Here is a 15,850-nt window from a genome sequence, read left to right as displayed (position 1 = left end):
TTTAGGCAGCAGTAGATTGCATTTACATAGGGTGGTTCCACTATGACAAATTACTGGTAAATTGTTGATTATTGTACCTTTTCTTTAAATTAAAATTGGTACTTCTCTCTTAATCCTAATGGTGCTCTTGACTGTTGCTCTCTCTATTCTTCTTGCCCAGTCAAATCAGGTTTCTGTGGGCCAGGAACAAATTGTAATGCTCGATCACACTTCATTATTACTTTCAGTTTTGTGGGTTTTACCCCCTACTAACTTCCCTCCAAGGCAACATGTACAAACAATTCTATTTGTGTAAAGAAAACACTATGCCTATTTTGTAAGAGCACCATTAATACTTTATTGAGTTGCAACAGGGCTTTTTGTATTGTGTAATCCTTAACGCAGTAAGGTGTTGCAGAGCACAGCTCTGCTTTCACATCTGATTCGTCAGGGAAACTCCAGCACAGGTCTGTGGAGGTAGATTGCAGCAATACTGGTTTCTTCTAGTAACTCTGTCCAAAACAAAATGCCTTCCCTGCACCAGGAGTGTGTAGGCACTGTCTAGTGGGCTGAAAGCACAGAGGCAAGAGCCAGGAATTCCTGAACTTTATTTTTAGCACTGTCTTTGATTCGCTGAGGTCACATCCACCAGGATAGATGCAAAGATGAGAAGCTCCCAGATGGTCAGACACAGCCAGCCCAGCTTGGGAATCTATATGGTACAGACAGCTCTGCTTAGATATCCATATAGCACAGCCAGCCCTGCTCAGGAATCTATATAGCACAGCTCCGCGGTCACCCGGCTGCAGGGTGCAGTGCCATCGGAGTGCACAGTCAGTGAGCCAAGAACCTGGCAGAACTTGTCTGTCTGTATCCACCCATATAGTCTAGGGAGCTTAAAATACACTTCTCTGGGCTTTTATAGAGATTGCCTTTGTTTCCACTGAAGTCAGTGGGATTTTTTTGCCACGGTGTAGTCAAAGGAGTGTAGTTAAAGGTAAATAAAAGTCAAGTGAATCCACCCACTTCTAAGTTGCAGAGGACAGAGTTTAAGTACTTCCACCTGCCTGGCCTAGGACATCAACAAGACAAACTTGCTACTATTTTAATTAATCCTTGTACTTTTGAGAGCCAATAGTATTTTCAAAGTGTTTTGAACATGTAAACGTTGGCTAAGTGGTGAGTATTGTTAGCAATTACCAGTCCGTGCCAGTACTGTTAACAAAATGTACATTTCTAATGTTTATTTTTGTTTGTTTTCAAGCCATCTCTTTCCTGTGTGGAAGATAACAGTTTTGCAATTAGATTATGTGTCTGCCAGTCTGCAGTCTCCTTGCTTTGTGCAAAAAGTGTGAGGAAAAAAAATCTCACTTTAAGGTGTATTTAGCTTTACAGGAGTAAAAGGCAAGTTTGGTAGCTTCAGTGTGTTTCTTACACACAGAGTTATCACCATGAATTAATGACTTCATGTGTTAGCATGGAAGGTAAGAAAACGTGTGACTCAAAGCAGATGCTCTGTGGATCCTTTTTTCTTACCTTACTTAAACTCTCCTTTTCTTGCAGAAAGAAGACCTCCAAATATATGAGAAATATTGTCAGAACAAGCCAAGGTCTGAAGCCCTCTGGAGACAGTGTGGAGACAGCATCTTTTTTCAGGTGGAGTTTCATTGCAGACTAGCAGCGCAAGACCATCAAAGCTTGCTTTCCTTTGGTATCTCTTCTTTCTTTAGAAAATGTAGATAAATATCCAGACTTTTCCACATGCTGCTCATAGTGATGGCGAGTGCTCAGTATGTGTCAAGGTTCTCTCTATGGGAGACTAGGTGGGTAGAGCAGCAAATGAATTCCCTGACTCTTCAGGCTATACCCAAACCAAAGAAGTGCCGACTTCTCTGCAAACCCCAGATAATTGCAATCTCATGAGCAGGGCATGCCAGATTTCGACACTAAGTTGAACCTAAACATTAGCTCTTGTTTAGATATATTTGCACTGTGGCATAAGTAACCTGGAAGCTCCTACACAGATAAAACAAATTTCTCTCTCAATTAATTCACAGACGTATAATCTTTAGATTACCAAATGATAATGGTCTTGGTGTCTTGCCTGTGCTACAAGAAACAATTGCGTTTTTCTTCCCTGTTGTCTCTTACAGGAATGTCAGCGTAAATTGGACCATAAACTCTCACTAGATGCTTATCTTTTAAAGCCAGTCCAGAGAATCACCAAGTACCAGTTGCTGTTAAAGGTAAGTTCTCCATGACAGTGCAAAGAATTCCAACTCATAGTTTGTTTTACTTACAGAATTGCTTATCAGCATTCTTTTCTGAAGGACTACCTGGAAAGAAATCCTCTCTCACTTCTTCAACAAATACTTTGTAATGCTAAGTTGTAAAATGGTAACAAACAGTCAAAGAAAGTACTTCTATTTCAGAATGAGAACTGCTATTACTTAGCAGTATATATTATTCTTGCTTAGTATGTGTGTATATATATATATACACTGCTTTATATATAAAAAGTAAGATATTTTATATAATAAGTACTTTATGATCTTATTTATTGTTTTATTTATCTTGAAACAGAAATTGAATTTGAATTACTGGATCAGCAGACGATCTTACAGTTTGAAAACAGGAACTGATGTTTTAAATCCTGTCTCTGACATCTGTCTCCGTTTAACAAAACTCTTTCAGCTCTCTGAACCTGATATTTTCCCATGGTTGTTACTCAAACCTTTCAGAAGGAGCAACTACCTTTTGGTGCTTCTGTTGTAAAGACCCAGCTGGGAAAAAATTGTCTGTAACTTTTCTATGGAGTGAATATCTGAACTTCCCTCTTGATTTAGTTGGAACGATGAGTGGTCCATGCTTGAAATTCTGGTCTGAACTGGGCAAGAGGAAATATATGCTCTCAAACCAATGACATTTTTTGAAGATGGTGGCTTAAATGTCTGTCTTCATCTCCACAATTCTTAAAACCAATATTTACTGGGTTTTTTTCTATATGGCAAGGTTGTGCAGGTGAATTATATGCTGTTCTCAAGCCTCTGGACTTAATATACTGCTGTGCAATGTCATTAAATTTAGCGTGAAATTCGCAATGAAGATTTTAGGCTGCAATTTTATTTGCTAATAGCTACCATGGCACTGGTCAAGTTGTGCCAGTTTAAGCCATGTGAGGATCTGGCTGGCCATTCACTTGTGCAGTATTTCTGTGACCCATTTATTTAATCCAAATATCGAAGTGGGACATTAACAAGGATGCAACTTCACTGATTCCAGTAGATTTACATCAATGTAATCCAGTAGTAAATTTGGCTCTATTTTTTGAAACTATTCTGTGACAAGGGAGGAAATGTCAAGGCCTTCAGAAGAGCAAGACTAAACTACATTCTACTTTTCATTTGAAATACAACTGTAAATAAACCCAAGATTAGATCAAGGAGTCAAATTCTCAGGCAAAACAGGTCGCAGCCATTGGGGTTGAAGCTGGTCAGACCAGTTTTGTACTAGCAATAAGCTACAGACATTTACTTTGTCAGGGATTAATGAGACCTGTGAAGATGTTGCACCCCTGGCAGCAGGAACATTAAAAAGTGTAAGAAAATGTGAGTCAAAAATTGGTAACAAACGAGTGTCTAAGAAGCTGTGTGCCTTGAGTGACTCGTTTTAGATTCTGGGTCACAATTATTGCAATCTTCTGGTTTCAAACAGTTTATCTAATGTTATAAAGCAGCAGGCCCACTATACAGAGAGCAGGGACCCATCCTCATCCTAGAAATTGTACAATGGGTACTACAAGAATGCGTCCTGCCTTCACCTTCTGAACCCTGGTCACCCAAGCACTTCAGGAGAGATTGCTGTGGCTGAAAATGACATGGCTGAATGAAAACCATGTCAGTGGCCACCCTTGATGAAGGAGTCTAATTCTGACTATAATAAAGATTACTAAAGTTAGTAGAGTTTTTATGCACTCCTAGGTGTATTTCTGGGGCATAGTTTCTCTTGACATTGTCGTCAACATAAGGAAACAAAATTAAACTCACTTACTGTACTGTTCTGGGTGAAATGTTATTATTAGAATAACTTATTTCTTGATTTCTTCACAGCTTGCATCTCTGAAGTGAAAATTTCATCCAGCCAAACACTTCTTTCATTCCACTGGTAGATGTATAGGGCAGGGACAAGTCAATAATGATGAATAAAATGGTTATTTGGTTATGAATTCTGTCACTGAAATGATTACCTCATTAACAACCAATAAACTTATTCTTCTCTAGATACGCTTAGCAAAGATATAGAGTCTGATTCTGACCTCAGGTGAATACTCGCTGGCAGTAACTGCGTTCAATACAATACAGTGGAGAAAAAAACAATCCGTCCATCTGAATCAGGTTCAGGGCTACTCTATAGGCAGAAGAGCAAGAGGCAACACAGTTAATTTCATTAAAAATGAAGATTTTAGTGTCTTTCGGGATTTGTGTAGATCATAACTGTTGGTTACAAGAAGAGAATTAAGACCCGAGCTATGACTAGAACTTTTCAACCAAAAGACACATATAGAAATAAGAAAAGTCATCCTTGTAAAGATCTGTACTAGGCTAGGTAAGCAGCTGGCCCTAAATATTTGTAACTCTAAAAAGGATTTCTGTATGTGAAGTGATTACAGAAATTGAGCCCTCAAAAGGTTTTGTTTGTTTCTTTCCTTGGGGCACATACTTACTGACTTGTCAAGAACTTTGTCTATTGTTGCTTGTGCAAGGGTTGGAGGATGGAATAACTTCCCATATTTCAAGCAGAATATAATGTTTGATGATTTTTTTGCTTGAGGTCAGCATTGTTCTTAAAAATTACTATCTCTCAAAAAGGTTTTCGAATTTGCAAATGTAGATCTGTACATTGTAGTGCAGAGGCAGAGAATAAGAGGTGGGTAAGGTTTATAGTAATCTGGCCTATTTCTCCCCCCTCAGAAAGATTAACAGCTGAAAAATATGTAACTTGTGGAACAAATTGCAAAGGGAAGTGGTGAGTTCTTTAACATCTGAAATTATATTAAGATTGAGTTTCTTTTCTAGCAGATGTGGAGTAAAAAAAAAGACTTGGGTGTAATTCTGTGACATGCAAATAGTTCATTGCAACTATGTCAGAATGGTTCTGTCTCATCTTAAATGAACCCATAAAACTTGGCTTCTGGTGTAAGTTTTCGAGTAGTTTTCATGTCTCTCTTTTTAATCAGGAAATGCTGAAGTGCAGCAAGAATTCAGAGGATACTGCTGAACTGGAAGAAGCACTGGCCACGGTGCTTGATATCATCAAATCAGTAAATGACTCCATGCACCAGATAGCAATCACGGGATATGAGGTATTATTTGCTGTTGTTCTGACTCTGGTCTTGACCCATCCAATGTTCCTCTTGTCACTGATCACACTGTGTCTATGGCTGGTGCACTTTGCAGGAGCCTGTGCCACATTCTTGAAGGCTGCCACTCAGTGGCATGTAGTGGTGACCAAAGATACGTGTCACCATACCTGTCATGTGGATACAGGGGTGTGAATGTGAGGAGGAAGTGGGGCAAATGCTCTCATTCTGAGTAACCACTCCTAAAACTCAGTTGTAGGTGAGGGTTAGCAAGTGTGACAGATGTAACTTATGAAATTTGTGGAAACTTTGGCTGCTATGCAACTCAAGTGTTTCCAAATCTTTTGCACTTAGGGAGGAAAATTTGGCTTCCCTTTAAAGTGGGTAATAGAAGCCATCCGAGCAACCGGCAAAGTCACTATCTGAAATGTGAAATAACAACCACAGTACAAATCGAAGGCCACAAATGTATATATCTGTGCCGAGTCTCCACTGAAGTCATATGACTTCCAAGAACTAGTGTTGCCTACGTAAAACAAGCCCTTAAGTGAGAAGTGGAAGTGATTGATACATAAAAGAGACACACGACTGGCAAAATGAGGCCCGAGGGTGATGTGGTTGCCTGTTTTGAAATAGCTGCAGGGTGAAAATGTCAAGAAAAAAAATGTGCTGAGAAGCTGGATTCAAATAATTACTAGATCAGAGTAACAGGGTTTAGTCTGGACACCAGAAAACTGATATTTTATGCAGAATGTGAATTCCCCGAGAAAGCAATGGGGTCTTTACTGACTGTGTCTGGGTGGGAAGAGTTATTGTGTATTTTGCAGGATGGAGTGGCTTCAAGAGTTTTAATTTGTGTAGTTCTCTTTTGTGCAAGTGTATCTGCATCTGGTAGCTGAGGAAATTCATGCCCTTTGTCAGCATTATTTTATAAATGAATTTAACTGCTTGTTTGGCTGTATGTCGTAGACCCACTGCTGTACACAGCTGGACATGCTCCTGTGAATTGTGCATTACACTGAAATGAGAATATAAGTTCTTATCCTGCAATAGCTGTACTGGGTTGAATGTGAAGCAGTGCCCACCTCATTAGATTACTAAGCACATAGACAAGCTGTAGTGTCTGTGGATCAGAGAAACGCCACTGGTCCTAAGCACAATTTAGGTCTCTCAAACCTGACAAAATTCAGTAAAGCACGTACCTGACCCCAGCCGTCTGCACAGCTCTGAGCTACACCTGTTATGGATTGATCAGTGGGCTCTTGTGCTTTGTCTTTGCACTGAGAGTTGGGGTTTCTTTAAGAACATGAAGTTTTCCTGCTTAGTTTAGATTAACAGTATCTGTTTGATAGTATTTCCATTTAATTTTCAGGTTTTCCAAGTTTTCTTAAGGTAGAAAAAGCCTCCTATATTCAGATGTGTTGGCTGAACAGGAATAGTTCATTAGCTTTTTAATTTCTCCAACATACAAGGTCAAACCCAGCATCTGACTGCCATTGAATATTCTTAAAGAATTCTTTACTAGTCTCTCTTCTGATGGAGCAGAAATCCTACATATTTTTGAATTTTCACTGAAAAAAAAAATCTTAATTTTAGTAACTCAAAAGAAAATGCTGGTCTTAAAATGAAATATTTTATACTGGTGTAATTGGATGTAAAAAAGTATTGTCAGCTATATGTTTTATTTAAATGTACAGAAACAAGCCAGCAGCATAAAGTGACTCACTGCAGATAAGAATTTGTCCAAATGTATTTAAAATATTACTGATAAAATCATTGGGACCTCTAAAGCTGAGTGGTAAAATGTATTTAATTCTGTATGTTTTATGAAAACAAACCTGGTTCACTTTAGTATTCAGCTTTCCTTTTAGTTTTCCTACTCTTGGGAACCTGTTTTGTTTTATTTAAAGCCAGTGCAAAAGCTTGTGTTCACTTTTGCATCACAGTGGATGAACTTTCCCTTCTAGCGTTTTTGTTTTGTGAAAAGTTTTTCCTGGACAAGTATAAATGAAGGTTGAGAAACATCTCTGCTGCTTTCAGGTTTCTTCAGACTCAATTTTATGGACTTTCTAGGGACAGATGTCTTTGCCCTGGTGCCACTGTTCTCAGTACTTGAGGTGGTTTTGCTCGATGTGACTTTTTGAATCGCTGCTTGCAGTGACAGCTTGCTGGCTCCTCCTGGGGTTTCCAGCAACTGCTGCATAAACCGGTAACTTGCACATTGCTGAACATGTTACCTTGTTCAACAGTTTCTCTTTTGAAACAACCAAATCTTCATTCGTATTTGCAGGGAAGATAGGAATTTTCCTGTGTCTTTTTTTTTTCCCCTCGGTTCCAGCCCATTTGGTTTCAGTAGTGAGCCTTTTCAGCCTTCTAGGTGTCAGGAGAAATAGCTTGTGAAAGCTATGGCTAATTCTGAGTGTCTCAGAGGTTCGTTTTAGAAAGACTCTTTAAAGCCTGAACATTATTATTGCAGACTTGAACCAGTCAACATGGGCATGGGAAGCTCATGGATACAGCACGTCTTTTAGCTCCCAGTTTCTACTGTTTCTGATTCATTCCCAAAGAGAAAGATATTTTTGCTCCTGTGTTGCCCAGTTTAAATGCATGTAGTTACAGCGATTTTAGAAAAATTTGTTTTTAAACAGTTCTGTAAGGGGTGGGCATAAGAGCTGCTTCTGCAAGAAAGGTAACATATTATCCTGAACAGAGGGGATATATCCAGGTTTCTATCCATAGAAATGTTGAGGTCATTCTTTTGCCTTAACCTTATTTTAAAATCTCAGAGTAATTTTGTACTCAGGAATTCAGAGAGCATTCCTGTTCCTTTTCAGCTTCCGCTCTTGAATTTGCCAGCCTTCTGTGAAATGTCAGATATTAGTCCCAAGGAGTAGATTTTTCCCTCTGCTTTTCTAGCTGAACCGAAAGGCATGACAAAGTGGAACACGGCTGCTGTGTAGCACAATGCTGTCAGCATTCCTGAGATGGGTGCTACATGATTATTAAATGAGGTCAGACTGTGAAAGAGGATGAACCCAATAATTTATTCTACCTGCTCCACCTGTCCCAAGAGCTCAGCTGTGATGCCAAATAAACAACTCCCATAGCTCATAAAACCTCACCCCATCTTGTGGCCTCTTTCCCACACAGGCATGATAGAAATACTTGCCTAGAACACCTTTCAGAGAAGGATATTATGCCAGCAAAAAGGCAGGTTTTGTAGTAGCTGATGCATGCTCTTAATTGCGTAGGATATTCTGCTTCATGTGCACATGCAGACTTGAGGAGCTTAACTCGTGTAAGGAATTGCTAGCATTTAAGTCTGGGCTTGTTTGGGTGTGGGTTTGTTTTGATATTTTTAGGCAAAGTCACAAGAAAAGTAGAGTAAAGCTTGGAAAACAGAAGTTTTAGAGATGTTTCCTACTATCATCCTAACATCTGTATACAATCCAGCCTGGCTAGTTTGTCCATGAGTTATGCAGCACTTAAGCCATTTGTATGTATCTCATCTTCCATAAACATGAGATACAGTGTATTGTTCTAATACGGAATAATTATGTTTGAGATAGTGATCCAATCCTCCATTTTAAATAAACTTCCTATAGGACAAAATAATACCATCCACTAGCACATGTTACCAGAAAAGGTGTCCTCCTCTCTATTTGCTGCCCACACTGAAGAAAGAATCCAGGGCTTGTCTTCTGTTGGATTGCAGCAGATTGCCAACCCTGTCCATCCTCTTTCTCTCTGCAGTGGTAACCTCCCACATCTCTTGCTCTAATCCCTGGTTTTGCCCAGGGATAGAAGCAGATTGTAGCAGAGCAGAAACTGAACCTGGATCTTTCAGAGCCAAGGCCTTTGCTTGGGTATCTGGACTATGCTGGGCCTTCAGACTGCTTTGGAGTCAGGAGTCTTAAAACCCATTTCTTGTCAGAAGATGCTTTCTCTGAGGTCATCACAGGGGACAGCCTGTGTATCAGATCCAAAGAGGTCCTGAGACAGACCTAACTGTGAATGGGGAGACAAACTGGGAATTGTGGACATGGAAAACAATGGGTTAATGGTTATATGAAGAAAGAACACAGGTTTAGCAAGGAGACGTGCAGTTAGGATTCCAGCTGTAACATGTCCACTCTCCAACACAAGGGGTGCCAGGGCATGTGCCTCTGCCTGGAGACTTAAACACTACGAGGAGAAAGAACTGTGCCTGGGATTACCCAAGATTGAATGTAATGTAGGCTCTTTCTTTTCCTTGCTTTCTAGGGGGATGTCAGTGAGCTTGGCAAGCTGTTGATGCAAGGTTCCTTCAATGTGTGGACTGACCACAAGAAGGGGCACAACAAAGTGAAGGACTTTGCTAGATTCAAACCAATGCAGAGACATCTCTTTCTCTATACAAAGATGCTACTCTTCTGCAAGAAACGGGAGGAGAACACAGATGGCCATGAGAAGACGGCTTCATACAGCTTTAAAAATTCCTTAAAGGTAATAAATGTTGCAATGATGAGAGAAAAAGTAAATTGAGTGTTCTCACAACATGAGGATATTTCCATGTGCAGCTTTGAAGGTACACTATCTTGCAACACTGAGTAAATGAAAGCTCACATTTAGTTTTGATCTGGAGACAGACCCAGCCACATGTCCTACAACTCAAGACAAGAACCTTGGTTTTGCAACTTGGTACAAAGGGGCACCTTGTGTGTTCTTGCCCAGCATCCTTTAAAGAGGAGCAAGACTGAATGGATCTTCATCTCTTTGTTCTGCCTATAATCATCCTCCAAGTTCAGTTATGTTGTGAATTTTACTATTAATGTCAGTTGAGCAGATATATTCCATGACAATAACAGCTACAGATAAATCACAGTGCAGTAGAGGTGCCCTTCTGTTTGCAACCATGACATTTCCAGATATGAGTCAGGACAATTTCTGTTAAGATTCACAAGTAGGACGAATTTTCCCATTAAACTAGTTGGTGTGACACTTGTGACTTCAGACAACTAACATGGTCATCAAGTGTAATGCTGCAAACTTATTACAGGGTAAACAGATAAGAGTTGTAATAGAACCTGGTTCAAGGAGTGAGCCAATTCATATAAGCGTTTGAAGTTTCTTTCTGTGGAGACAGTAGGAATGATGACATAATCAAAGCTGTTTAAATCTTCAAATCTAATGCTGAGGCAAATCAGAACAAGGGGGATGAACAAATACAGAAACAAGATTAGAAGCTGATAAGAGTAGTAACAGCTGGACTTCATAATTGTGGTTAAGAAATTTAAGAAACCTAGAATTATTTTCTTAAGTTCCTTGCTTATCTTGCCTAGTTAGGCACGTAGCTCGTTGCTGAACTTTTTTTTTTCTCCTGAAACTATATTGATTTTTTTTGTGTTGTCTTGATTTCATTAACACTCACAAAGCCCTGTTACATCCCTCATCCTTTCTCACCTCAACACGTCAGTGATGTCCTCCTCAAACTGAAAATTTGTGTAGGTGGACAAAAGCCAGGATAGGCTTGAACCCACAGTTCAAGCAAAAACAGCAAAGACGATAAACTCATGATCAGACTTCAGCTTGTGTTACTTTTGAGCACTTACTCTTTTGTTTGTGGTGGTTTTTTAATTTTATTTTTCCTGAAACAATTAAAAAGAGGAACGATAAATTAAATCCTGAGAAACAGTGTGTTCTGAATTATACTTTTAATGACTCCCTAAGGTGCAAAAGTGAATGCAGCCTTTTAAAAACACTTCTCAGAGGATAAAGAGTTTAGAGACTATTGATATTTTCCAGATTCCAGCTTCTTCTTTTCTATTTTGAAACAGATGAGCACTGTGGGCATTACAGAAAATGTAAAAGGGGATAACAAGAAGTTTGAGATCTGGTATAATGGCAGAGAAGAGGTCTATATCATTCAGGTAAAAACAATCCTTATTTTTCCAAGGACTACAGTTCCTTTCAATTGAATTGTTTTTAAGAAAATTTCCAGTTTCATGACTTTCACTGTCCTATATACTCAAGAAACAACAGCTTTTGGAAGCTTCATTGTTGTGTTGGCACTGAAATTACCAATTTATCATTGTGAAAATGGTCATGATTTTGTGTAAAAGAGGAAAAAAATGCAGGTCAGGACAGCCAGGCAATTGGCAGCATGCTTTGACCAGATCTGCTTTGCCTTTTCCTCTTGTGTTCTCAGGCATCTTCTGTTGAGCTGAAAAACACCTGGATTTCAGAGATTCGCAAAGTCCTGACAGGACAACTGGAAGCGTGTAGAGGTAGGACAGAGTGAGATCTGGTAATGTTGCTTTCCTTCTGTAGCCACGTGTGACAACACAGGGCTGGGATGAGTTACAGTGCATCTAGCACCACCAGTGAAACCAGCAAGAATAGATCTTCTGTGTGAGGATCAGCTGGATGGTTGCAGCATTGCTCAAGCCACAACCCTAGAAACATCTGTTTACATCAGCATGTGAGGAGATGGGGTTCCAGTCTTAACTCTGTGCCTTCTCAGAGGACCTGATGCAAAACATCTTCCACATCCATGACTGGACACAGCAACTGTTCCTCTTTGTCCTGTTGTTTGTTTTGCTTTGTGTGGTTTTAGAGGGTTTTTATTTTAAATCTAATTGCCCACCTTATGTTTTAAATGTCAGTTATTTCATCTTTTTATCTTAGTGACCTCCCTGTAAAATATGATTAATGATATTTCCCTCTCTCACAGAGATGTCACTGTGATGGTGATTTGTGATGTGCTCAACACATGAATGATTGAAGCCTCAGGAGTACATAAAATAATGACACCCTTTTTGATGTAAGACAGACAAAATTCAGTTAGGTTATTTCAGATAGTAAGAGAATATAGTGATGAAAGCTATCTGAGATACTATTCTGTTTCTGAACAAGAATGTACAGAGTCCAAAAGCCATTTTTCAGACTCTCTTACAAGAAAAAGCCATAGTTGTGTCCAATACAGATATTTCCTGGGCCTTGGCACTCCTTCTCACCTTGACCTGTCATTTTCTGCTTCTCTCAAACACACAGCTCGTTTTAAACCAGTGCAAGCAATGCCTTTCCATCTACATCCTTCAGATTCCTAAGCAGGCTTTGTCCTAAGTGTAAACCTGTGCCTGTGTTTAACTTTACAGGTCACCTTTATTTTAATTCTCTGTTTCACAAAGACAATTCTTACAGCCTCCTTAACTGAAGGAAACAACTATGCAGGTTAGCCTCAGCAATTTAATACAACACATAACAATATACTTATTTACAATGCTTACTACTCAGATCTTTCGTTACTATTCTTGTCTTCATCCTTTCTCTTTTGTATTCTGAATTTCACTATGGTCAGTCCAGCAAGAACTGCTGAGGAAAGAACTCAAGATTCTTATCAGTACAAGTTCACTACTTGATCTAGGGACTCTCTGATCTGGTTTGTAATATTTACTTCTGAAGTATAAAAGCTGGTTTTGCTTAGGCTACCACAGAAGAGAAGAGTAGCTCAGGGAGAAAATATGTGTTCAATAGGATAGAGTGCTATTCTTCCATGTGTGTTTCTAGGCAAAGAAAATGAAGCTTGTATGTCACCCAGATGAGCATTTGTGAAATCTTTGTAGCATACAAGACCTACATGCTGCAGTTACTAAGCATTTTCCAGAGAAAACTATGCAGGAATCAAGACTGAAAGTTTTTGAAAACATTTATATTTTGATATTCCTTATTGTATGGTCTTAAGATCATAGGATCCTAGAGTATTTCAGGTTTCAAGGGACCTCGGGGCATCATAGTCCAACGTCCTTCTCAAAGCAGAGTCAGTTATTGGTCAAACCAAGTTACTCAAGACTTTATCCAGTCTGGTCTTGACAACATCCAAGGATGGCTTTCATCCTACTCTATAAGCAATGCCAAGCTTTCCTTCATGGTGCAGAACAGTGACCAGAGGACAGAAATTGTATCTTATGTGCTATTGCAATTCTCCCCATTGCCTTTTCCCAAATGGTCACATGAATCAAAGCCCTTATTACAATACTGACAGCAGGAAGCAAATGCTTTGTCCTATCATTTTAAACAGTTGTTTCTATTTCCAATGACTCATGAAAGAAGAGGCCTTAATTCATACTCAGTCCAAGACTGGATATTTCTCCAACTGTGCATTGTAATGGGAGAAGGAACAGGGGCTGGTTTTAATGACTCTTGTTGGGAGTTGCACATGGGGTAGGAATGCTGGAAGGAACCAGCTGGGATGAATGAATAAAGGGTAAAGAAGGCGGCCAAAGGTATGTGATAAATAGTTCAATGGCAAGGTTCACTCTATTATTTACTGCATGGAGGAAATATGCCGAGTCCTGCTTACCTTCCCTACAGGGGCCTGGTGTCAAGTCACTCCAAAGCCTGGATCCTATGTCTCACGAAGCAAACTCTCAGGAATTAGAGTTCATAAAAATAAATAAATTGATAGAGTAGTATAGCAGTGTGTACATATTGCCAGCCCTAGACATGGGCAGGGTCCAATATAATTGACCTGCCAGGTATTCAAGGCCCACTGACCCTGTTTTATCTTTACCCATGGCCTACATAGTGCCCATACATTTAAGTCTGTACAAGTTGCACAATGATGTGTGCATGTTTTAAAAGTATATAATAGCAAAGGGGTTTGACTGTGAGCCATGTTCGTGCCTGTGCAGTGTAAGCTGATGGATGTCCACAAGCTGTATGCAAATCATCAATATAACTGCAAACAGTAATGGTACCCAACCATAGTGCTGTATTAGCTGGTAGCATTTGGTGGTCAATAGAGGGACTGTGTTTGTATCCCTGAGGCAATGCTTGGCAAGTATATTGCTTTTGTTGCCAGGTAAAGGCAAACTGGTCTTGCACTGAGGTGGCAGGCGGGGCGGGGGGTGGGTGCGGTGTTGGCAGTGGGGCTAGGGCTGGTTGCCTTTTTTGCATAAACAATAACTTTTGCCATCGGCAAAACATTTCTGATGGTGTGATTCCACCTATTTCTAGTTAGCAGCTTGTACGAGATCATTCCATGTTTGTTTCCTCATCACCCGTGCCATAGCTCCTTTCAGTTTTGCCAGCTTTCCTTTATTCATCACCCGAACAGAGGGTTCCGAATTTACAGCCCCAGTTTCCCTCAAGGTATTTGCTAGAGCAGCTACGTTACCCTCAGCGTTTGTCACTGCTGGTATAACCACAGGTTTTAGTGAGGCAGGCACTCCTCTCAAAAGCTGCATTTCAATACTTCTCGTCACTGCTACCCTGTCTGTATCAGATCCCATAATCAACTCATGAGTCAACCCCATCTGCTGCACTAAATAAATACCCTCCTCCTTTGTAGACCAATTTCTGAGACAACACCAATTCAACAGGTTCAGCATATGCTGGTAAAAGTGCTGCACACAAACATTGATATAATGTAAGTGCAATAATATCTCACCCATCAGGACATCTCATGTTTTGCAGCTGAGCGTATCCTCATTGTAGCTGATCATTTGTTATAGGGCTTAATAAATCATTTTAATCTGCTAATAAATGGATAGATGCAGCTCCACTATCCTAAACTTGCAAAATCCATGCCCGTATTCCTTTCTCGCTCTTCTGCTGAGGGATCTTGTAAATTCCCTTAACTCTTGGGGAGCATAAGTACACACAATCTGCCCGCCCCCTGCATCTGCTTGTTTCTGCTGCTGTGTTGTTTGTATGGGGGGTTGTGTTCCCATCACCTCCCTGCCTTTTAAGACAGGATCGAATTCAATATTGGAGTCTGAGGATTCACTCCAAATATTCGCATCCCATTCTTCAGAGTACACAATTAGTTTCCTAATCTGTAGAATATCAGGAGGATGAGGAGCCCACATAATTTCAATTTTTTCCTCTAGCTTTTATTTCTTCTCTTTTTCTTCCTGTAGCTATTTCTGCAGGTGCTCATTTTTTAAGGACAATAATAATTTAGCAGATTTTCTACTTTCTATTTCCTCCCTCAGATCTTGTTTTTCTCTATTAAAGGTTTTCCTTTCCTGACAAGGGGCTTCTAGGCAGGTACTTAACATTTTGCAAATAATTCCCTTTCCATCCTTTATACAGCCCCTGGCTGCCACTACCTGTTCTTCCATAGCCTTCCAATCATGCCAGTTATCATGAGCCCATTTCTCTGAGAATTTAGGACTCAGACTCACCCCACGCCTCCATAAATAATTAGTGATAGTGCCTGCCATCCCACTTCTGACACCGATTTATCACGGGGGAGAGATGTAGGGTTCTTCTTGCCACGGAACAATGTTTAAGTCACTCAAAGAAGCGCATGATTTAACGAAGTTCAATGGCAAGGTTCACTCTATTATTTATTGCATGAAGGAAATAAGCCAAACTGAATCCTGCTTACCTGCCTTCCAGGGGCCTGGTGTCAGGCCGCTCCAAGTCTGGATCCTAGTGCTCGCAGAGCAAACTCTCAGGCATCAGAGTTTGTAGAAACAAATAATTTGCTGGAGTAGTATAGCAGGAGGGCTGGCTCAATCTGCA

General features: G+C 40.0%; 1 protein-coding gene across 1 annotated transcript in view; it reads left to right on the top strand.

Moving 5' to 3' along the window:
* The window catches only part of MCF2L2 (MCF.2 cell line derived transforming sequence-like 2), a 141,175-nt gene that overhangs the window by 104,083 nt on the left and 21,242 nt on the right, over nt 1–15,850 (top strand). The window contains exons 19-24 of the mRNA XM_065639965.1: nt 1,543–1,635; nt 2,133–2,225; nt 5,216–5,341; nt 9,602–9,823; nt 11,155–11,247; nt 11,526–11,604. Of these exons, the coding sequence (XP_065496037.1) occupies nt 1,543–1,635; nt 2,133–2,225; nt 5,216–5,341; nt 9,602–9,823; nt 11,155–11,247; nt 11,526–11,604 (706 nt within the window). The remainder of the gene's footprint in view (nt 1–1,542; nt 1,636–2,132; nt 2,226–5,215; nt 5,342–9,601; nt 9,824–11,154; nt 11,248–11,525; nt 11,605–15,850) is intronic.

This window comes from Caloenas nicobarica, chromosome 8 (assembly GCF_036013445.1).
Source record: "Caloenas nicobarica isolate bCalNic1 chromosome 8, bCalNic1.hap1, whole genome shotgun sequence".
In the NCBI taxonomy this organism is placed as follows: Eukaryota; Metazoa; Chordata; class Aves; order Columbiformes; family Columbidae; genus Caloenas; species Caloenas nicobarica.
This window is presented reverse-complemented; position numbering and strand designations above follow the sequence as displayed.